The 24,015-nt window shown below is 39.4% G+C and overlaps 1 protein-coding gene across 4 annotated transcripts; it reads right to left on the bottom strand.

Annotated features, from left to right (window-relative positions):
- Positions 1-662: 662 nt before the first annotated feature.
- Positions 663-9,883, bottom strand: LOC147557419 (Cyclophilin-like peptidyl-prolyl cis-trans isomerase family protein). Of its 4 annotated transcripts, none has more exons than XM_086658280.1 (3): positions 8,910-9,883; positions 1,152-1,367; positions 663-1,077 (listed from the first exon to the last, which is right to left on the bottom strand). In XM_086658280.1, exons 1-2 carry the CDS (start codon positions 9,754-9,756, stop codon positions 1,159-1,161), a joined length of 1,056 nt encoding a protein of 351 aa, XP_086514406.1. In that variant the 5' UTR covers positions 9,757-9,883; the 3' UTR covers positions 663-1,077; positions 1,152-1,158. The 4 variants fall into 4 exon arrangements, 3 of the variants coding, with proteins under 3 accessions (XP_086514406.1, XP_086514407.1, XP_086514408.1); XM_086658281.1 differs by having other exon boundaries at positions 1,156-1,367; positions 8,910-9,877; XM_086658282.1 differs by having other exon boundaries at positions 835-962; positions 8,910-9,877.
- Positions 9,884-24,015: the final 14,132 nt, after the last annotated feature.

Below are 24,015 nucleotides of genomic sequence, written 5' to 3'. Positions count from 1 at the left end.
CACTCACATAGTTTCACTCAATGATAATCAACCAAATTACATCAATTGTTTGGGTTGCTGAAGCCCAATAGTCAATGTGGATAGGCCTAGTTGAGATGGTAAACAATATGTTTAAGGCCAATCAAACGAACCCAATGCATTTGTTTGCAATGGACCAAGAGAATTTCTAGTAGGTTAGTGAAGTAGTGTTTGGCTTTGAGGGGCAAGGAGTGGATAAAGTTATATTATCACAATCCCAAAGAATTTTTTATTAGTTCTCATTGTGAGATCAAATTCCTTAAAGGAACAACACAAATAACTTCTAATTTAAGTCCCACTTTGCCCTATTAGAATTAAGAAAGGTGTTTGAAAAGTTTATAAATGGAGAGCAAGATGTAAATTTTTTTAAGTCATGTGCTTACCCGCTACACGCCAACCCATACTTGAATTACACGAGCTTCTTAATGGGCTTGGGAGCGCAATAGGCAAGGAGAATTCCACAATTGCCCGCCTAGTTAACCCGCTTAACCTGATAGCCGTTTAAGTTTTGTGTCCGACCCACCCGGCCCGATGCTTCAAGATCCCGTGGACGCCCACACCCACCCGTTTCTCACCCCTATATCTAATGGCTGAAATTGCAGCCGACAGAATTTGATGGAAACATTCCTACACTAGCCGTCACATTTGTTCATAAACCCATACCTTATGCCAACAGTTACATCCCAAATACATGCATATATTGGATTCCTACAAATTTGACTCATTTCAACTCCAAAGCTCATTTTGTTGTTTCCAGCTAATAGAGCATTTTTAGGGCTAAGTTTCAGTGAAACAAATTGAATAGAACTTTTCAAATTGCCACAGAAAATTCGTCCCTAACTTTCTTTCATTAAAGAGTCACTCTGAAGTTCATAATACTTGTTCCAAGTTTTACTGTGTTCACCTTCGACGTACCACCGTAAGTGGATGATAACCGTCGTATCCTGGAGAGAAACAACAACTAACATGAAAGTAAAGTAGAAACAAAATCCCAAAATAATCTCACTATCAGTACCACACAAACCCTAAGCTTCTCTGCTCAAAGTGGTTGAGAAAACCCTGACAACACAACATTTGAACAGTCAGAAAGGTAAAAGGAGACATTCATACTAGAAGAAGGGGATTCAACTTACTAACTTATCACGGTAAAGTAGGAGATAGAGAAGGCTTGGCCACTTTAAGCTCCCCGCAGTCACTGATGTAAACTGTTTTAAGTGGTCGATTCCATATTGTGCGTGCATTCTGTGCTCTTTCATCTCCAAGGAACTCAGCTAGATCATTAAATTGTCGAATGCGTTCTGCTGGCTTGTACGTGGGGATGGAAGCTATGGTTGTCACAACATCTAAACCTAAACAAATGAGTAAAGATGTGAGTAGTTTTTTGGTGCGTCTCATTGACAAATCTTGTTGAAATGGTTAACATAATATGTAGCATAAACAAGCTATAGAGCCATATCATCTTCATAAGCATGATAGTGTTCATTTCTCAAAGTACAATTGGTCTACCTCTTCAAATTACATAAAACCAATGATAACGATATCCACCGCAGGTTCACAAGATCATGAAAAGAAAAGGAGACGTTGCCAAATGATTAAATCAAGACATGCTCTTCTATATCATAAATGTTAAGAGAAAATGTAACACTTAGTCTTATGCTCGTTTTGGTATTCTTGCAGAATTCTATAAAATACAAGCTTTATATTTTCTTACTATTAGCTCTGAAATAAACAGTGATTTAAATTGGTTGAGGCTTGAGAATAAATTAAAAAAAAAACTTAACGAAGAAAACAGTGAAGGAAAGGTACATGACTACCAGCAGTAAGCTTTTACCAGAACTTGAATAACCAACTTGACGTGACAATAAAGCCCTTACGGCAACTAACTAATGGCTCAGCTCCGATTCATTGGCTAACGAAGTTTCTATCATTTTAATCCAGTAAATCAGATGATACTTGTTCCCAAATCATAGAAATAAGTTGAGAAACCTATTTTAATCGGAAGTTACTGTCAAGATTTGATTTACATTCTTTTCCTATAAGTTTCTATTTTATTTGGTTTTGCATCAAGGTATCAATTGTCAGTTTTGGTATATAATTAGATGAGTTGGAAGTGAAACATTTTGGTCAGTGTGGAAATTTTGGACATATCCACTGAGATGATGAAAAAATTGTGAAAATGATAGAAGCATAAACTTACTCTTCACAACAATTGATTAAGGGTCCGTTTGATACAAGTGAAAAGTGAGTAAGAAAGTCGATTTTCGTAAATCGACTTTCCACTGTTTGATTGGACACAATAAGTAAGAAAACTCATTTCTTGTGAGAAAAAAAGATAAGAAAAAGGGTTAGTTTATTTTCCCACAAAAAAGGTGAGAAAGTCCATTTCTCACCCTCGCCCAAAACGCGCTCTCTCTCCTCCCGTAAGTTTCTCTTGATTCTCTCATCTTTTTCGACTCTCTCTCTCTCTCCAACCATAGAGAATTTCTCCCTCATTCTCAGATCTCTTTCCTTCTCTCTAATGGACAACAAGTAACCCAAACACAACAGCTACAATAGCAGCAGCAGCAACAACAACAACAATTCATCAATATGGTGGTAATTTCATGGTGTGGAAAGCTCCTCACCAAACCCTAATAATTCCATCAGCCCACCATCTTCTTTCCATCACTTAGATCATCATTATATTGCCTTTTCATCTCTGAAATTGGTGCTACTATGAAATAATCAGACGACTGGGTACAAACCTAAATTAGTGGTGATGGCAAAAGCGGCAGTGTAAACTCGATGGGAAGTTCAAAAGAGCCGAAGTGTCTTTCTTTTAAACGAATGAATCCGACTAATCAAAGCTCGAACATTTTCGGCCAAGTTATTTGCTCCAAGATTCAGTACTATCAAACTTAAAATTCGATCAATATCACCGGGAATCGGTCCGATCAAGTAATTTTGAGATATATCAAGAAAGCCAAAGTAGTTTTTTAAAATCAAGAAAGCCAAAGTAATTTTCATCCCGCTTGTGATCTTCATCAGAATGAATTTTGAACCAAACCCCCATCTTTCTCAACTCCGTAGCCCCATCTGAATCATGATAGTGTTTATACAATTCGAAAATTGGTGTTTTAATCGGCATTCGGTCGGCGAAACTTTGTTTTAGGTTTTAGGTTTTAGGTTTATACAATTCTGAATCAAGGTATGGTTTACACAATTTGTTTTAGGTTTTTTTTTATTCCATTCTTTATTGTAATCTGACTTATTGTTTATGAACTCCAGGTTATACAATTGTTTATTAAATTATTATTTTGTGTATCTTGTTTCAATTTCTGATTATACAAAAAAATGGGTAGTGATCTTCCTGCCAATAGTTTCTCTTCTTTCTCTCTCTAAATTGGGGAAGAGAAGAAGATGAAGGGTCTAAAAGCACCCCACCTAGACTTTCTAAAGAAACCCCAAATTCTCATCACATTTTACAGGCACCCCTTAATTTTCCTACTTCCGACCAAACACCTAAAATTCAAATTCACAAGAGAAAGAGTTCATTTTCTTACCCATCAGAAAAAGAGGGGTTTTCTTACTCACACATTCTAACGTATCAAACGGACCCTAAGGTAGAAATGATAATTATACACAATTCTTAACTAGATAAACATTTAAAATGTTTAGCGAAGAGAGAGAGTTTCCCTATATGGCCCAGCCAAGATGAGTTAACTTTCTAATTTCTTGTTTTCAGTTATTTATTTGTTTTAAGTAGTGCTCCAAGTTTATGCAACAATTAAGTCAATTTATGTAATATCTATTCAAGAGATTGAGTTGAATCTAGTTGAACATTCTAAGCATTAATGACACGAAAAGCAAAACTTAAAGCATGGGAGGCAACCATGAGGTAAGAACAAAGTTACAGAAACTTTTAAAGTAAAACTCATTTTGAAGTAGTTTATCATTTGGTGAACTATGTTGTAAGAAATCCCCAACTACTGCTGACTGGTCTCTAACTAGTCATTACTCACTAGTCCCAACTCGACCGGATCAACGAGCTCTCAATCCGATTTAGCCCCCCTAGTGTCTAACTTAGCCGACTAGATATCTAGATTAATTCCCAACAAGTATTGTTAAAAAAATTACCGAACTTCTTATTTCTTTGAAAAGAAATTATTTATCATTCTGTCATCTTTTACTCTTATAAGCAATAAAAATAATTGCATCGTAACAGCTGTTGTTGGTGTCTCTAATCACGCCGATGTGGCTACTATATAACTTTTGCTGGCTTGCTGCTGGTCCTGATAAGATACTGCTTAATAGGTAAATTACGATATTCCCCGTCCCATGGAAGCCGAGAGGCTTTCGAGAACTACGAAAGGTGTTCAATAACTCGAAAGGTGTAGAAACACATCTGGCTATCCCAGTTCCCGGAAAACATAACTAAGAACTGCCAAGAACATATTGCAAGAAAGTCCAGACAAAAGAATATCATTATTGGTGGAAAGCATCTCATCGTTACACCAATAATGATCATGACAATCTAATTTGACCAAGAACATTTAAAGTCGAACTAATCAGGTTTTATGTGATAAAGAAAAGTAAATTGCATCAGTCTAAGACAACTTGAAATTGAATCTAGAGTTCTGATCAAATGACTTCAACTAAAGATGGTTGAAGACATCAAACCATGCTAAAATGTTTTTTCTCCTACATCTCAACTTCAAGAGATATTATATAAATTAGGATAGAAAATTACAAGTCCCATTACCAACAATGGTTTGTTGGAACTGTCCAAATAGGAAAAATTAGGTTTTTGGCAAGGATAACCCCCAAGTTTTCTAGCTTTCTCTGTGCTTCTCTATCAGGTTCATTCCACAGTGGAGCGGCCCTATTTACTACTGTGATATTTATTGAAGTATTATTATTACTATTACGAACAGGCTGATAGCTAATGCACATAAATTTCAATTTTAGACATGGGATACGAAAACTCGCAGTTCCTTACCAAATTAGCCAAATTTATTTAGTAACTACAACCTGATCATTATTTCGCAATTAGAAATAGAACACTGTAAGTTGTTATTCCCAAGAAGACAGATGCTTCTACATTCTCGGATTGTAGACCGATAAGTCTGGTGGATGGACCCTATAAGTTGGTAACTACGATTTTAGCTCTCAGATTGGCTCCTGTTGTTGAAGAAGTCATATCTCCCTTTCAAGGTTCTTTCGTGGTGTGGGGTGTGGGGTGTGGGGGGGGACCCGATCTCTCCCATGTTGTTTTTGCTAGTTGGGGAAATTTTCAGCTGGTGTATGCAGCAGGCTGAGGCTCTCTAATGGATCAAAGGTTTTAATGTTAGTGAGGGGGGCACCCCTATCAATCACTTGCAATTTGCTGATGACACCTTATTCTTCCTTGAAGATGATAATGATCAGATCCGCAAACTTAGTGAAATCCTCATTTGGTACGAGATGGCTTCAGGCCTCAAGGTTAATCTGTCTAAATCAGTGATCTTTCGTGTTAACTCCCCTCACCAGGAAGAGCAGGGCAGGTCTAACATGCAACAGTTTGGCTGTCCGCTAGGGTGTCTACCTACTTCCTACTTGGGCATGCCTTTGGGGGAAAGGTATAAGGCTAAACACCTTTGGGATCCCATTATTGAAAGGCTACATAAGAAATTCTCAGCTTGGAAAGGGAGAGATCTATCTAGAGGAAAATTAACCCTGGTGAAATCAGTCCTGCAAGCTCTCCCTCTTTATTTCATGTCTCCATTCTCAATGCCTTCGAGCATCCTGAAGGAGGTAGATAAGATGTGTAATTTCTTATGGGACACTGGGCAAGAGGCGAAGCGTATTCATTGGGTCTCCTGGGAGATTCTTTGCCACGAACTGAATCAGGGGCGTTTGGGGATAAAGGATATCAAAGGCATGAATTATGCACTGCTGTCGAATGGTTATGGCCCATTGAATCTGAAAATGATAAGCTTTGGGGCACAGTGATTAAAGAGAAGTATGGGGAGGATATCCAAATTTGGAACAGATCTCGTAAGAAGAAAACCTATGGTTGTGGAGTATGGAGAGGCATTCACACCAGAATAAAGGGGTACGTGGAGTTGACGAAATAGAAGTTGGGGGATGGCAAATCTGTTAGTTTTTTGTCAGACTTATGGATTGGGAACCAGATCATTTGCAACTCCTTTCCTGACCTATATCAGATTGCTTCTTCTAAAGATGCTAAGGTTTTTCAGTTGTTTACACCCACGAGTCTTTAGAGATACAATTCAGAAGGAACCTCAATGACTGGGAAATTCAAAGGCTTACTGTAACGCCCCAAGCCTTAGCAGTTATCGATATTGTCCCCGCTTTGACCACCTCACACGGGTACGGGGTTTTGTTCTTGGCGAAGGTACCACATGCCCACCCAAAAGGCCTGGGTACTTACTAAGCTAGAGCGTACACCTATAGCCCAGTCTCTAGACACTCTTGCGAGCGATGTGGGACTATTACAATCCCCCACCCTCAACGAAGAGCTGTCCTCGGCTCTGATACCACTTTGTAACGCCTCAAGTCTTAGCAGTTGCCGATATTGTCCCCGCTTTAACCACCTCACACAGGTACGGAGTTTTGTTTTTGGCGAAGGCACCACAAGCCTACCCAAAAGGCCTCGGTACTTACTAAGCGCCAGCGTAAACCTATAGCCCAACCTCTGGACACTCTTGCGAGCGATGTGGGACTATTACAATCCCCCACCCTCAGCGAAGAGCTGTCCTCGGCTCTGATACCACTTGTGACGCCCCAAGCCCAGCAGTTACCGATATTGTCTTCCCTTTCGCCACCACCCTCGCACGGATTGTAGGAGGTTTTGTTTGTGGCGAGAGCACTCCCAGCTCCCCCAAAAGGCCTCAGCTCTTACCAAGTTTGAGCATACACCTATAGCCCAGGCTACGTTGAAAAAGTCGGGACTAGTCCCCTGCTAGTCCCCGACTACTCCTCAGTCCCCACTTTGCCGACTCGCCTAGGGTTGAAAACCCTAGTCGGGCCTAATTTTGCCTAAAGCCCCGACTCGGCCCGACTAGGGTCGAGTTGACTAGTCCGACTAGTCGGGACTTATAAGGGACAGCATGTATTTTTTATTTTATTTCTATTTTCCAACGAGAAGACTGCTCTAGGGTTTGAAGCTTTGCCTTCTTCACTCATCTTCTCATCTCCAAACATCAACCAAACAAGATTCAAGTAGATTTTGAAGCTATCCTCTTCTTCAAACAAGATTTCAAGCTAGTTTCTCTCTTTATTTTCTTCATTTTCTTTTAACTACTCTTTCGCTCTCTAGAGACCATATGTTGTTTTTTATTACTAATTTCTTAGTCTTTTAAAGTTGAAAGCATGTTTATAATTGGAATGTAGTTATTAGGGTTTGAATATATCCGTGATTGTTGAATGATTTCATAGTGTTTCATCTAGTATGATGTTAGAATACTTTGGTTGGTTTGAATTTGTCTCAAATGTTTATATTTATACCTATAATAATTACTTATACAAAATAAATTATATATTTATATTATACGACTAGTCCCGTGTAAATACGACTATTAGCGACTAAGCCCAGTCCCGGGTCCGCCGACTAGTCCCCGTTGCCGACTTTTTCAACATAGAGCCCAGGCTCTGGATCCAAACATGAGTGACATCAGAGTTTGGAGATCTAAGGAGGAAGACCCAATCTCTGTGAGGAATTTCTATAGAAGAACCAACTAGAAGAATGACATTCTTAGCAAGGGTGCTTTCAAGAAAATTTGGAGAATCCCTATTTTACTAGAATTAGCTTCACGGTATGGGCCGCAACACTTCAAAGGTTTCTTACAGTGGACAACCTCAAAAAGAAATGAATGATCTTAGTTAACAGATGCCCTTTATGCAAACAAGCTAAGGAAACCATTAGCCATCTCTTCATTCATTGTCCGGTAGCAGCTAGTCTTTGGACATATTTCATATCGACTTCAAGAATTGGGTGGTGTTTTTTCAGATAACCTAGCGGAGACTCTGGAGCAATGGGGCTCTATTCCTGTTAGGAAGAACAGAAGGAGCATTTGGAACATTATCCCGACATCCATAATTTGTAACTTATGGAAGGACAGAAACAACAAAATTTTCAATGATTGTAATCCAAATTCTAGAGTAGATATAGAGGATGTCAAAAGCATTGTCTATGCCTGGTCTAGGGCGTTGAATGCTTTCAAACATGTGTCTTTTGTTGACAGGGTAGTCAATTGGGAGGCGTGGATAAAGTAACACTTCCCGTATTGACTATCCCTGTTTTGTATATATCTTTTCTTCTTTAATATATTCATTCCAATTTTCAAAAAAAAAATAGAACACTAAAACAATGAATCATAATTTAGACTACGAATAAATTCATACTTCATTTGTTACCAAGAGGGTCTTATTTCGGATTGCTTATTGAGAATGGTGGTTAAAAAGTGTAGCATTTCATAGAGAACATTGTTGATGAATGCTAAACAATGTGAATGCTTATAAATCAGTTGTTAAGTTTGTGGGGCATCCAACTCAAAACCAATTGGGAATGAGTGAAGATGACTTAGACATTATATTCTTGGTTACTAGTTTAGCCTTCTCCCATGTAGGACTATTCTCACACGCCCCTCACATGTAGGGTTTTTTGAGCCTAACACGTGTTGTTTTTTTCTTTGTCGCGGGTGACATGGAACACGTTCTGCCTTTTAAATCTATCAAGTGTGTGGACCTAGTCACCTAGACATTATATTCTTAATTACGCGTTCATCCTTCTCCGACGTGGGACTATTCTCACATCAGCCAAGGGCAATAAGCAGCAGCAGTAAGAAAAACAATCAACCAATAATAAATGTAGTACATAAAAAGTAGAGAGAGAGAGAAGAAGACCAGACCTTGAAGAACAGACCCAAATACAATATTTCGGTTATCAAGTGATGGGCACGGACCGGGACCTGTAGTTACCAAGAACTCAACATTCCTGTAATTTGGATCCAGCTTAATGTCATCATCATCATCATTCTCGGACAAGCAAAGTGAAAGAAGACCAGGTCTAGAATGACTAAGAACAAAGGCTTTAGAATCAATTGTGTCAGTGTTTCTTGGCAAATCAGTGGGAGGGCGTACATCCCCTTTGTTTCTCCTACCCTGATGTCCAGCAGCAAAATACAACCCAGGGAATATCTTTTGAATTACAGTTCCCTTGTAGGTTGAACCATTTGAAGAAGTAGACATGGCTTTGAAGTGGGAAACCGTTAAAGGTGCAATTTTACCGTATAAACCAAAGACGACTCGACCAATTGCTTGATTTTCTTGGCAAGAAATGAGTTCATCGCCGAGGGTTCGGTCGGAACTGGAATAATTAGGGCAAATGCTGAAATCCATGAAGATTCGGTCGGTAATGGTGGTGTCTGGTGTGGCAGGAGGTGATGGTGGAGGAGTAGGGGTGACATTTTCTTCCGGAGTGGCAGTGACGGAGGCAATAGGGAGGAGTGAAAGGGATGAGGAGGAGGAGAAGAGGAGGAGAGAGCGGCGGTTGAAAACGGAGGAGGAAGAAGGTGTATAGTCATTGTGGGTGGCGGTGATTTTGGTATTTTTGTGGTGTGCTGAAAATTGGAGAGCTTGTCTTTGTGGTTTGGGTTTTGGGAGATGATAAGGAGGAGGTTGGTGTTGTTGTTGATGGTGAAGAAGGCGTTGAAGGAAATGAGTATTAAAAATTGTAGTAGTAGTAGTAGTACCCATTGGGGGTGATGGTGGAATTGACTTTGAAACTTGAACATGTTTGATGTGGTTTTGGAGTGGCCGGGAGGAGCAGAAAATTTGGAGTAGTTGGGTGAACTGCTACCACTCAAAATTTTGGTAGTTCCACGTAAGAGAAATGGTACATGGACACCAAAAGTAAGAAAAAGAAATCGGGATTGACATGGTATCTAGTGAGGCAGATTGTTACTTAAGTTGAGAAAAGCACTCTCAACAAAAAAAAAAAAAAAAAAACTTGAGAAAAGCACATATTTTGGTTTTTGGTAAAGGGACACGTTTCTAATGTATTGGGACACAATTAGTAAAGTGAGACTAGTCTTTTTAGTAAACTAGGTTCCCACCGTGCTCTACGAGTGCGATAGATCTCTCTTGGCTAACGCCGTTGTGGTTTATTACGTCCGGATTTCACGAGTAAAGTGCTTTTGAGCATTCTTCAAATATGCGTGTACCGTGAGACAGGGGCGAGCCAGGCCCAAAGCGGTCGCTTTGGGCCCCAAGTTTAGAGGAGGTCCAAGGTCCTATACCAAAAGCTTATAAAAAGAAGGTCAGCCTTTTAAGCATTAGAAGTGCTCTAGCACACTGGGTCAGTGCTTGTTGGTTGTCCCACAAGACCCGCGTTCAAGTCCCCTTCCCTGCTTTCCCCGTCTTCTATTTTTCAACAAACACTATTATTCAAGGAGCATTTAACTAGTTGTTTTTTTTGTTTTTTTTTTAAAAGAACTATTCTATACTTGCGATGTGTTCGACTAGTATATATACATTAGATATTTGATTTTTTGATCTTTTTCTTTATATTATTCGAGGAGCATTTAACTTGTTATTTTTTGTTGAAAATGAATTATTTTTTTCTTTCTTTTGCGAAGAACAATTCTATACTTGGGATGTGTTCGACTAGTATAGATATATTAGATATTTGATTTTTTTTTTTTTTTTTTCTATACATTAAGCAAATCGTGCTTCAACCAATTCATTGAAACAAAATGATACTAACGAAGGGTTCCAACATTATCAAAAATTTTATTTTCTTATTACAATTTTTCCATTATGTTAAAATGTACTAACATATAAACATAACATTGAATATATATCTAGAAGCGAACAACCCTTGGTTGGAGTGGTAAAAGGTTTAGTCTTTCACCTTAAAGGTCAAGGGTTGAGGCATACTGACAATACAAAAAAATGGCAAGAAAGTATTATAATCTACTGATGCACCCGAAAAGGTTGCACACCCAAGCGGAGGTATCAAGTTGTAATCCGGCAAAGCCGGGATCGATCCAAGGATAGGAAGTTAGTTTGGATATCGAAGGGTCTTATCCACCGGTCTAGATATTTCAAGCTAACTTAGAATAAAAAAAGGAAAGGAAACAAAGATAAATGAGGGTTTGATCGAATAAGTTGATAAGAGAATAAAGCAAACAAGTAAAATAAACTAAACTAAACAATAAAAGTAAACGGGCGAGAAAGATTCGAGAGAACAGTCGAAGAAACAAAGTCGGGAGGCAACAAGAGTCGGGAGACAAATAAGTGAGAGAGGTGTCGAACCGAGAATCCGATAATGATAAACCTACGACTACGTGTAGTCCAATCTAATGTTTCAAAGTATAACCGATGTTCGACTCCTAAGGTGATGTCTATAAGCACTACGTATATCCGGAGATCATACTTAGTCAAACAAACATCATAATCGGTTTATCCCGAGTCAACGAAAGTGTTGTCTAGTCACCTAACTATGTGAAGTGCATGACAAGACACATGAAAATATGACTTAGACTACGATCGATATCGAATACTTCGTTTCGTCTATTAACTATGCGAAATGCTTGACAAGACACATGAAAATACGATCAAAATGATAATTGAATTAAATGAACATCAATTCATAATCAAAACATCAAATCATATTAAACATAATCACGAATTCATCACATTTCATCTCATATAATCGACACACTAAAGTTAGCTAAACATGGTGATTGAATAAGAAATGGAAAGAAAATGATGAGAGAATCCCCCTTTTTCGATGTGGTTCGAGGCTAAGATCGTCGGAAAATATGAGTTTTTAGTTGCAGCTGATCTCCCCTTAGCAATTTTCTGGGTTCCCCATAGAGACCACCATCATCTTCTCCATTTAGAACACAACCTCCATTAAAGCTAACCCTAGCTTTATCTCTCTAGAAATTTGTAGCTCAAAATCAAATCAAACCACATGAGAAGCAAGCCAAGAACATGAGGAGTAAAAGCCCTATGATTTCCGGCCAAGAAAGTTTCCGGAAACCCTTGAAATTTCCGGTCCAAGATGGTGAAATCCCGGCCAAGAAAAGTGGAGTTTCCGGCCAAATCAAGCAAATCCGAGCCTTCTTGAGCCGTCCCTTGCGTCCAGTGTTGTTGTCCCGAGTAAACCGAGCAGCAGCTCCGCGTTTTGGAGATCCCGAGCATGAAGATGCACCCCGAGCAGCAGCTCTTGTGAACTCGAGCTGCTGCAAACAGCAGCCTTGCTGTTCCGGCCGTCCCAGCACGCTGGAGGCTATTGTTGGTGCGTGCTTCCCATTCTAAGCTGCTGCATGGCCGGTGCAGCTGCTACCTTGAAGAACAGCAGCTGCTCCCGTGCTCCCCCCGAGTTGCTGCCGGCCAAGACTAGGCCGGCCTTAGTGCTGGCCGGCCTAGCTTAGCCGGCCTCCTCCTTCCTTCTCTCTTTTACTCTCTCTCAAGCTTTCAAGGACAATCAACCCTAGCCTCCAAGAACACCCTCCTTTCCTCTCTCCCAAGTTGCTTGTTTGATGAATGATTCAAGAAGAAGATGAATAGTGACCTCACTTGATTCAAACCCTAGACTTAGTCAACTTGACTAAGTCTTTAGACTACTTTGACTTGGGCCCAAAAGTGGGTGCTCATAAAATCTCTACACCTTCCTTCTTCTTTAGTTATTCTTGAACTTGGGCTTAAATGTTGGGCTTTGAATTAAAGACCAAGGAGGTGCCTTAATCTAGCCTCTACGATTAGAACCAAAGGGGGGTGCCTTCAAGAAAAGACCTTGGCTTCTATCTTTCACAACTTCCTCGTCCGAACTCAGAATTGACTTCCGTCTTCACCGTTGGACTCGCCATTGCCTCAACTTGTAATTTGATTTGCTTGAAATCTTTTTCTCTCATTTTGGGCACATGAAATAATAGTGACAATTCGTTCCCTTTATTCCGATTTCCACGCTTAACTCCAAAATAGGTACCTAACATGAAAAACACAAAAAATATTATTCATAATACTCGAAAAGAACTAATTAGTCTAAGTTAGACCCTCCAAATGTGACATTTTCGTGTCACATTAAGATCCCCAAACTTAAACTTTGATCGTCCTCGAGCAAACAAAATAAAATAAAAGGCTAACTCACTTTCGGAGGCATCCCGGTTGCATTTAGCGTATGCAACAAGCCTTTAATCCTCAAGGTTACCCCTAGAGGACGAGTGTCGTCTCGTGAGGGTTTCCATAGATGACACCCACAAACATCGAGTCTCATGAGACACAGGGGTCCAACATCGAAATCATAGATAAACATGATTCATATAGTAAAGGGTTTAAGCATGTCAACACATAATGAATCAAGTAAATAAGTTCTTGTAAAAGCTAAAGGCCCCTTCACTAATGATCTTACCCTAAAATGCAAGTGTCATACCATAACGAGCAACATCTATGTTTCGAAGTCACAAAACTTTGATTCCTAAGTTAGTACATTTCGCCTCGACTTTGGCCTCACGGACATACACTCTAAATATGAAATCGCTCAAGAATGGTTCGCTCGTATGTGTGAGTGCGATCACTAACATGGACTCAACACATAAAAAGGGGTGACTACAACATTTTGGAACGAATGATCTGCGAAAATGAATTAACCACTAAATAGAGTGGGGAAGCTCACTCGCCCTTCTCACCCATTCTACCCTCTAAGAATGCCTTCTAAAGGTTAACGGATACTAGAAATGGATGATGATGGTGGATTCCTGAGAACCTCTTAAGCATTTCCACATTCGTTTCTTGCTTCGAATACTTATTCATGAACATACACACAAACACACATATATACAATCACATCACTCACACAAAAGAGCTAACATGCTCAAACATAACATAAACAACTTTATTCATCATTCATTCATCATTCATTTTTTTTCTTTTTGTCTTTTTTTCTTTTTTTTTCTTTTTTTTTTCATTCCTTTTTTTTCATAACACAAATACAAACAACTAAACCAAAATACAATACACACAACTCTATTCTTGCAATCAACTATTCATTTCATTCTTGCTTTTGACATTCTTCATTATTTCTTCACATGTCTTCAGTCTAGGGATATAAGATGATGGATGGTGATGGAGTATCCGCTTCCCTCTAGTTGGCATTCTCATCAGGTTTCATAGACTACAAGGACAAGGTTAATCCGCTATCCTAATGTCACTCCTAGTGGCTAAGGAAGTTGAGCACACGAGATCAAATGAGCTCTTTTAATAGGTACGAGGTTGAGTAGCTCTTCATTCTACTCAGAGTTAGCGCGGAAGAGTACACTCGAAGGACAATTTAGGCTTTGAGCTCTCACATGGGTTAAGTCTCCACTAATGACTACTCTAGGTCTCTTAGAGATGTTTCTTCTTCACTAAGATGTCACTCCTATGGTATAACACAAACACTCAAATACTCGACTTTCATGCAAAGGTCACTAGCAATCACAAAACTCATCAACTCAACACATATGCATCAACATTCTTAAAACCATCACTACAATCACATGCAAATATACTCAAAATGTTCAAAATTTTCAAATTTTGGCTAATTTGAACCCTTTTGTCTTTGAAACCCATGGTCATGCATTGGTTATGGTCATATCCCGCATCCCCAAACTTAAAACTAACATTGTCCTCAATGTTTCAAGCATACACTCACCAAAAGATAAAGAGGCACATCAATTTAAAGAGAAGAGTGGAGAGATATTACCATAACCGAAGGAGATAAAGGATGATACTACCAAGACTCGTGTATAAAGAGGTTCCAAGTTGATGCCAAGCTCGCGCCATCCCCAAACTTGGAACAAACCACGCCTTAGAAACATGACTATATAAAATGACCACTCACGCGGGATCACTCGATTGCATTGAGCTATGAAATTAGCCTTTGATTCTCTTGTTTTCACACAAGAGCACGAGTTATGTCTCGTGGAGGGTTTCCAGAGATGTTACCCACAAACATCAAGGACCCATCTTAATCGGCTAACGATCATATAGTAAAAGCCGGAAGATTTGGGGTCAACCCAAAGAAAGCTATATACAAATGGTAAAAGTCTCACAAGAATATTAAACAAAAGAAGTGCAAGTGAGACTAAAAGCGAAAAGAGACCATCCCCAAACTTAGTGGATGCACGGTCCACTAAGTACGCATAAATGCTAGGGGCGACGACTAAAAATTCGTCAAAAGAATCGACATACAAATGAAGGGTCAGGAAGTCAGTCGAAGGTAAAAAGTCAAACTCAAGCTTAGTGGATATAACATCCACTAAGTCCCTAGACATGCTAGGGAAGACGTCCGAAGTGTCCCAGAAGGGGTCAACAACCGAGTCTGAGATCAGGTGGAAGGTCGAACTAGATTCTAAGGATAAGGCAATAGCCTCGGGGACCAAGTCAAGGTCCATAATTTCCTTAGGTAAATAATCCAACAAGCTATCCGCTATCTCTTCAACTACTATGTTATCGACACCCTTGAAGGCATCTGGAGCCTCAAAGTCAGGCATAACACCTTCCATTCTACATAACCCATCCAAATAATCACAAGTGCTAAAGATTGGAAAGTTCAACATTGTGTGATTCCCATGTTTGCTCGTAGAGCTATCATCCTCAACATCAAAATCTAATGTAGTCAAATCATGGTGAGATAACAATGGTCGAGGGAATGAGCAATAAGGGTTATCGGTCAATTCATGCTCTAAGGGTCTATCAAGAGCTTCTTCGACATTTAACTTAAGACTAGAGTTAGGTGTATTACCCTCACCATCATTCATAGTCTCTTCTTGAGTTTGGGGTGCGCAAACCCCTTCCTCTTCGACGATAGGATCTGACTCAAGTCTATCAACAATTTTGAGAAGCCGTTCCGTGATCTCCGTTATATCTCGATTAAATCTAATTTGGTACTCTAAAATTGCTTGAAGAGTGTCTTCAGACATCTCCTCGTAATAAGGCACATGAGTATAACTAGACGAAGACTCTCGCGGAATACAGATCATGGGACAATACTCGGTCAAATGATCTAAGCTCGCACAAATAGCACAAACTGGGCTAATGGTCTCCATGGTCCTTTCTTCACTACCTTCATATAGATACCTAGACTCGACTCTTTGAGTGAAATCATCGAGTCGGGAATTGTCATCCCTAAGTGAACCATTCATATATGCTTGTCGATAGTCACGAAGACTTCGACGTGGTCGATCAATACTAATGGAACTACGATTATCATCCAATGACAAATCCATACATGAAGGTGTGGTCATCCCATATTTTTGTCGATAGTCTCGAAGACTCCTACGGGGTTGGTTACCCTCATGCTCATAATTCCTAAAACCATGTTCATGACGAGTCTGACCGACTCCATACATCCGTCGATATTCACCCATGGTCATCCTAGGTCGGTCAGACTCAACTCGCCTATTCCTATCACTAGTTGTAACATTCCTATATAAATTTGAGTAGTCCTGATGACTTGTAGTTGGTCGACTAGTGTTGGAAAGGGTTCGCATAAGGTCATTCTCATCAAATGACCAACTTGCCATGATCTCACAATGTTCAAGGATACTAACACACAATCACAAAATGGGAGCTAACACTTAAAGAACTAAACAATCATACACAAGTAAAAAGGATGAGATTGAACGCGATACTATCGAGTGCTCTTGTTTCGTTCGCCTTTCTTCTTAACTTCTCGAATCCTTCCTTTTCCTTCGCTTTTATGTCTCTTTTAGCTCTTTTCTTAAAATCGGTACCTAAAAAGATAAAAAGATAAGAAACTACAAAAATAAATAAAGAAAAAAAGCGTCTAAGTAAGCAAACAACATTAAACTAATGAACAAAACAACAAACGATATCCTAACTACTAAACCTATCCCCGGCAGCGGCGCCAAAAACTTGATGCACCCGAAAAGGTTGCACACCCAAGCGGAGGTATCAAGTAGTAATCCGGCAAAGCCTCCAAAGCCGGGATCGATCCAAGGATAGGAAGGTAGTTTGGATATCGAAGGGTCTTATCCACCGGTCTAGATATTTCAAGCCAACTTAGACTAAAAAAAGGAAAGGAAACAAAGATAAATGGGGGTTTGATCGAATAAGGTGATAAGAGAATAAAGCAAACAAGTAAAATAAACTAAACTAAACAATAAAAGTAAACGGGCGAGAGAGATTCGAGAGAAGAGTCGAAGGAACAAGAGTCGGGAGGCAACAAGAGTCGGGAGACAAATAAGTGAGAGAGGTGTCGAACCGAGAATCTGATAATGATAAACCTACGACTACGTGTAGTCCGATCTAATGTTTCAAAGTATAACCGATGTTCGACTCCTAAGGTGATGTCTATAAGCACTACGTATATCCGGAGATCATACTTAGTCAAACAAACATCATAATCGGTTTATCCCGAGTCAACGAAAGTGTTGTCTAGTCGCCTAACTATGTGAAGTGCATGACAAGACACATGAAAATATGACTTAGACTACGATCGATATCGAATACTTCGATTCGTCTATTAACTATGCGAAGTGCTTGACAAGACACATGAAAATACGATCAAAACGATAATCGAATTAAATGAACATTAATTCATAATCAAAACATCAAATCATATTAAACATAATCACGAATTCATCACATTTCATCTCATATAATTGACACACTAAAGTTAGCTAAACATGGTGATTGAATAAGAAATGGAAAGAAAATGATGAGAGAATCCCCCTTTTTCGATGTGGTTCGAGGCTAAGATCGTCGGAAAATATGAGTTTTTAGTTGCAGCCGATCTCCCCTTAGCAATTTTCTTGGTTCCCCATAGCGACCACCATCATCTTCTCCATTTAGAACACAACCTCCATTAAAGCTAACCCTAGCTTTATCTCTCTAGAAATTTGTAGCTCAAAATCAAATCAAACCACATGAGAAGCAAGCCAAGAACATGAGGAGTAGCCCTATGATTTCCGGCCAAGAAAGTTTCCGGAAACCCTTGAAATTTCCGGTCCAAGATGGTGAAATCCCAGCCAAGAAAAGTGGAGTTTCCGGCCAAATCAAGCAAATCCGAGCCTTCTTGAGCCGTCCCTTGCGTCCAGTGTTGTTGTCCCGAGTAAACCGAGCAGCAGCTCCGCGTTTTGGAGATCCCGAGCATGAAGATGCACCCCGAGCAGCAGCTCTTGTGAACTCGAGCTGCTGCAAACAGCAGCCTTGCTGTTCCGGCCGTCCCAGCACGCTGGAGGCTATTGTTGGTGCGTGCTTCCCATTCTAAGCTGCTGCATGGCCGGTGCAGCTGCTACCTTGAAGAACAGCTGTTGCTCCCGTGCTCCCCCCGAGTTGCTGCCGGCCAAGACTAGGCCGGCCTTAGTGCTGGCCGGCCTATCTTGGCCGGCCTCCACCTTCCTTCTCTCTTTTACTCTCTCTCAAGCTTTCAAGGACAATCAACCCTAGCCTCCAAGAACACCCTCCTTTCCTCTTTCCCAAGTTGCTTGTTTGATGAATGATTCAAGAAGAAGATGAATAGTGACCTCACTTGATTCAAACCCTAGACTTAGTCAACTTGACTAAGTCTTTAGACTACTTTGACTTGGGCCCAAAAGTGGGTGCTCATAAAATCTCTACACCTTCCTTCTTCTTTAGCTATTCTTGAACTTGGGCTTAGATGTTGGGCTTTGAATTAAAGACCAAGGAGGTGCCTTAATCTAGCCTCTACAATTAGAACCAAAGGGGGGTGCATTCAAGAAAAGACCTTGGCTTCTATCTTTTACAACTTCCTCGTCCGAACTCAGAATTGACTTCCGTCTTCCCAGTTGGACTCGCCATTGCCTCCACTTGTAATTTGATTTGCTTGAAATCTTTTTCTCTCATTTTGGGCACATGAAATGATAGTGACAATTCGTTCCCTTTATTCCGATTTCCACGCTTAACTCCAAAATAGGTACCTAACATGAAAAACACATAAAATATTATTTATAATACTCGAAAAGAACTAATTAGTCTAAGTTAGACCCTCCAAATGTGACATTTTCGTGTCACATTATCTACTAAGCATATTTTTCCGTAAATTTCTAAGTAAGTCGAAGCAAGAAATTAACGAAACAAGTCTAAATCGAAGAGAACTCTCTAACTCCAACATTTAAATGAATTTTACAATGTGAAAAATAACTAGATTTTATTTCTCTAATGAGGCCCCAATTTTTTTTGCCGCTATTGGCCTTGTAACGACTAGAGCCGGCCCTGCCGTGACATCTATTTTGTGAGTTCACATCACGTTGGGTCGAGCATACCGAAGAAGTGTATGCACAGTGGTACTCATTTTCACACATGTTGGTGTCATGCGTTTACCTATCATCCGAAATCAGTACGCCATTTCATCCAAAATCAGTACGTCATTTTATTTTGAAATCAGTACATGATTTCAGATGACAGCTACTCGCGTAAGCCCACATTGTGTGAAAATGGGCAGCAATGTGCATGCACTTCTTGGGTAAGCTCGACCCAACGTGATGTGAACTCACAAAATAGATCCACAGTACACTCATACTCGAAGAATGCTCGAACACACCTTATTCGTAAAATTGGGACACAATAAACCACAACGGCGTTAGCCTAGAGGGATATACCGCGCCCGTAGGGCGTGGTGGGAACCTAGTTTTCATGTATTTCACGGTGAAAATCTAGTTTCAGTTATTTCATCGTTAAAAAAAAAAATTATAATGAAAGCGAAAGGGAAAACTAAAGTATTACCTACCAACCATAACAAAATAGATAATCTTTTGTCAATTCCAAGTGAAATTTAAAAAAATGATCTTAAATAATGTTGAATCATCACAATAGTACCTTTGGATAGACGACATTTGTCGATGTACATGCATTTTCATCTTTTGACAACAGTATATTCAATCTAGTAGCAGTTGTGCACCTCGATAAAGCAACATACAATTGGCCATGTCCTAACTTAAATAATTTAAAACAATGTGATCTAACGGCGTAACCTAGTCCGAAACGAGGGCGCACAACACCACCAGTATCATACGCCCATTGTTTTAAAGACAATGCTAAAATGCGATGATCTGCGACCAAATCCCACAATCTTTCCTTAAATACGGTTTTCGATAACCTCACAAAGTCGGTATCAAACATGTGTACATAAATATAGTAGATTGATAAAATCTAAAGATAACACAACAAATAATTTGCCGCAATTAACTCAATCTTTAAAGACCACAAGAAGATTTAATTTTACCGGAAAAGGTCACCGGTCGGAGACTTTTCCGGCGACCTCAACTTTATTTCTTCACCTTCTTCCACATCATTTACCTTCTTTCTCTCTCTATGTTCTCTTTCTCTCTATGTTTTGAGTTCCATTTTGGGGTCTTCTTAAGAATCCATTTAGGAAATTTGATTTTGTAAAATAGAAGGTGTAATATTGGGTCTAGGGTTTGAATGGATTGCAGGTTGGTGATGCAACAAAAGATCATTCTTGTTGGGAGAGACCAGAATATGGATAGTCCATGATCTGTTTTTAAGATTGATAAAAACAATCCCGGTTCTGATGTAGCTGGTGAATTTGTTGTTGCCCTAGCCTTTGCTTCTTTAGTTTTCAGAAAATCAGATCCATCTTACTCCAAAGTTCTTCTCAAACGAGCTACCATGGTAGAAAAATCACAACTTTCTTCAAATTGACAACTACCCAACTTTCAACTCTCTCTCTCTCTCTAAATCTTGTATTTTGGTTTGAGTGGGTGTTTAGGTATTTTCATTTGATGATAAGTACAAAGTAGTTTATAGTAGTAGCTTGAAGAATTATGTCTGCCATTATTTTTCAATCACGAGAAAAAAAAATTACTTAGATCTATATGAGCTATTAATCGCCATTTATGCCCATCAAAGCAGATAAAGCAACATTCTTTACACCATCTTCATACACATTCTCATGTTACTTGACCTTTAAGTGATTGTTCCCTCTTATTTAAGGCTCTTAGTCTTTCTGTTACAACAATTTTCTCCTCCTTAGTGTTGGGTTTTACACCCATATACTAATGTTAATGGCGGAAATAAGACATCTAATGTGTACATTAGTATTACCAGGATCACATGCATAAGCCCATAATAATACTAAGCAAAACTAGAAGATGAACACCTTATTCGCTAGTTTTTCCCTCAAACCTTTCCAATTGCTTTTGAGAAGACCAAGAGCTTCAAACGTAGCTCCTTTACTTGGGCCACGAGCAATTAACTTGATCTCCCACCTTGTTGTTAGCTAGCACACCAATGGTGGTTGGAAGAAGAACACCTTTCTTCTTTGACTAGATAGATAGTAATGGGAATTAGCTCACTTTCTCCTCTCTACTTGATGTGGTAGAGTAAGAAAGCTTAGAGAAAAATTACACACCTTATTCTCTGCCGTAAGAGTGTTTATATAGAACCCTATTGAGAATACAGCTCCTTAAAAGTTTCCTAAAACACCCTCTAGAATAAGATTTAGGGAAATTGTCGAAAATAGCAACTAGTTGATATTTTCTCAATTTCCTAAGGATATGACGTCCAAACCCAGCTAAAATTGGCAGATTTAATGTTCATAACATAAGAAAACATCCTTCCAAAAATCAGCCTAATCCGAGCCCTAAAGGTGCCCAAATCGGTTTAGGCCCAAAACCCCGTTTTTAGGCTTTTTGTACTATCTTTGCCTGATTTCTCTTTAGGCCTATGAGATATATTTATGGGAAACTCCCATTATTATATCTCACTACCACTAGTCATATCCTAGATCAAATTGACACTCTTGTGTGTAACCCGTTGTAGGATCCGGTCGAAGTTAGCCGCGAATTACTTCGTAATTCGACGATCGTGGTTGGTTTCTAGCTTAAACTCCACGACCCCTAAATCAACTGGACTTGATGATCTTCTTCATCAATTGTCCTAGACGACAAATTGCTCGCATTGCATCCTTGGTCGAAGGACATCTCCTTCAACTCCTTCAGGCTCCCACTTAGACTTAGAACAAGTGCAATGCTCGATTCCCGTGCCAATTTAGTATCCCATCTGATACGTCACGTCATTCAGACTTTCTTGATCTTCGAGTACAACTGTAAAAGACAAACGATTAACTCCTAATCAGTTTGAGCGTGGCCACCCATTTTCAGTTGCTACTCATCAAGTGGTTTTGAGACACTTTGTACCTAATGTGATTAGGATGACACAATCCATTCTTGCGCTCCCACTTAACTTCATGTCTATCCTGTCCTTTCCAGTATCTGCCTTTATAACCTCCTTTTACGGCGCGGCGTTTAACGGAACCAAAGTCGGACATTCCTTACATAAGATGAGTGGAACACTCATGTTTTTAGGAATCTTTCCAATTGTCTTTTATGAGAAGTATTTTGATGTTTCATCACGAGTGATGTACTTCTCATATCGAGGGTTATCCAGTACATAACCTTTTACACACCCACGTAGTCAAATTGAATACTCCTATTCTATAGCCCATGAAGCTGCGCTATCTCATCGACATCCCGTGCTAGTCTTCCCTAATCGTTGTTGTCCATGCAACGACCTGGACTAGGGAGATGATAATAAATATTCCAAGTTCACTTAATAGGGTTTCATTCATCAGATCACGTATCTGACACACCTATTCGGAATGCTTTATTATCTGTGGACTGTCGTTTAAGTACCAAACCAAACTTAGACGACTGTGAAATAATTAACTTTATTTCCGATAACGAGAGTTTGTAAATTTGAGCCTCTTCCGTAAAACTCATTTTTACCCGCTCAATTTACTTGTCAAGGTCTATTCTAAATGTACCCCATGCATTTAGACTTGTGTATGAGTCTCATACTTTGTCTTAGGTGACAGTTTAGTTTGACTACAGATGTAGTCCGCTTTAAACTTTGCTAATTATCAATTAATTTGAAGACTGCTATCTTCAACCTTGATAATTTCTAGTAACCTTTACTAGAGTTAAGGCTTTGAACTCTCATGTCTGGAAGTTTGCTACGATGACTTGTTTCAACTCTTGTACTACTTCATCCTTTAGCCTTCTAGGATGTTTTGAGTAGTGTTTCGGTTTTCCAATCCGAATTTGGCTGTCTAAATGCTAATCATGTCCAACATGATTGACTTTATGTTTTCAAACATAAGTGTCTCTCTCATGCGTTCTTGCTCATCTGTGTCTTTTCAGACTTTGGGTTTTGCAACACTCTTTGTCATAAGTTTTTGGGTTGAAATTCTTTTAGACTTTTCGAGTCTTAGATTTTCGTATTTGGATCTCAAGCGTCTCAGCGTACTGAGTCTTTCTAATCCTATCATCTTTCATGATCTGCGCTTATAGACCTTTAGATGCCCAAAATGACATTTTATCCTTGTGTGTGGTCCTTTTATTGAGTCAGTACGTTTACTGTTACACAACATCTTATATCGTACTCAATCTTTTGTATGTACTCTGCATACGGACCCGGAAGGTTTATTGCTCCCACTTACCTTCTTGAAGTACATGATTCAAGAATTTCTTCATTCCTCAGGGATCAAAACCATTTTGATTGCCTTTATGAATCGAAGATCTAACTCTTACGTGCTTTAATCCGTCGATGGATTCTTTAAGCATGTGTATGGACATAACCGGACTGGGGAATCCAATTCCTTTTGTCTAGTTTCGGGAAACTCGAATGTTTCCATCCTTCTCAGTTTTCTATTCTAGAAAACTAATTTAGGTATTTCGTTGACTTAAATTATCAAGCTATATGTCTTGATGAGATACGAATTCCATGATGATTTTTGGTTTCTAGCCAAAATCTAGAGTCAGTTTCCGTCTCTGCACAGTTCTTTTATCTCTTCAGAAATAACCTTTATCTTCTGAATCTTTGAGATTTTACTTTTGACCTTTTAGGGCTTTTGAACAACAATTTGGAATATTCTCAACTACTTCGAGATTTTTCCTTTAGAGACACTTTCAACTACTTTGAGAGTTCTCCTGCGAATTACATTCGCTTTTGTGCGGCAGG

This window comes from Eschscholzia californica, unplaced genomic scaffold (assembly GCF_041429995.1).
Source record: "Eschscholzia californica isolate CP2 unplaced genomic scaffold, dmEscCali1.0.p SCAF_2, whole genome shotgun sequence".
NCBI classification, from domain to species: Eukaryota; Viridiplantae; Streptophyta; class Magnoliopsida; order Ranunculales; family Papaveraceae; genus Eschscholzia; species Eschscholzia californica.
This window is presented reverse-complemented; position numbering and strand designations above follow the sequence as displayed.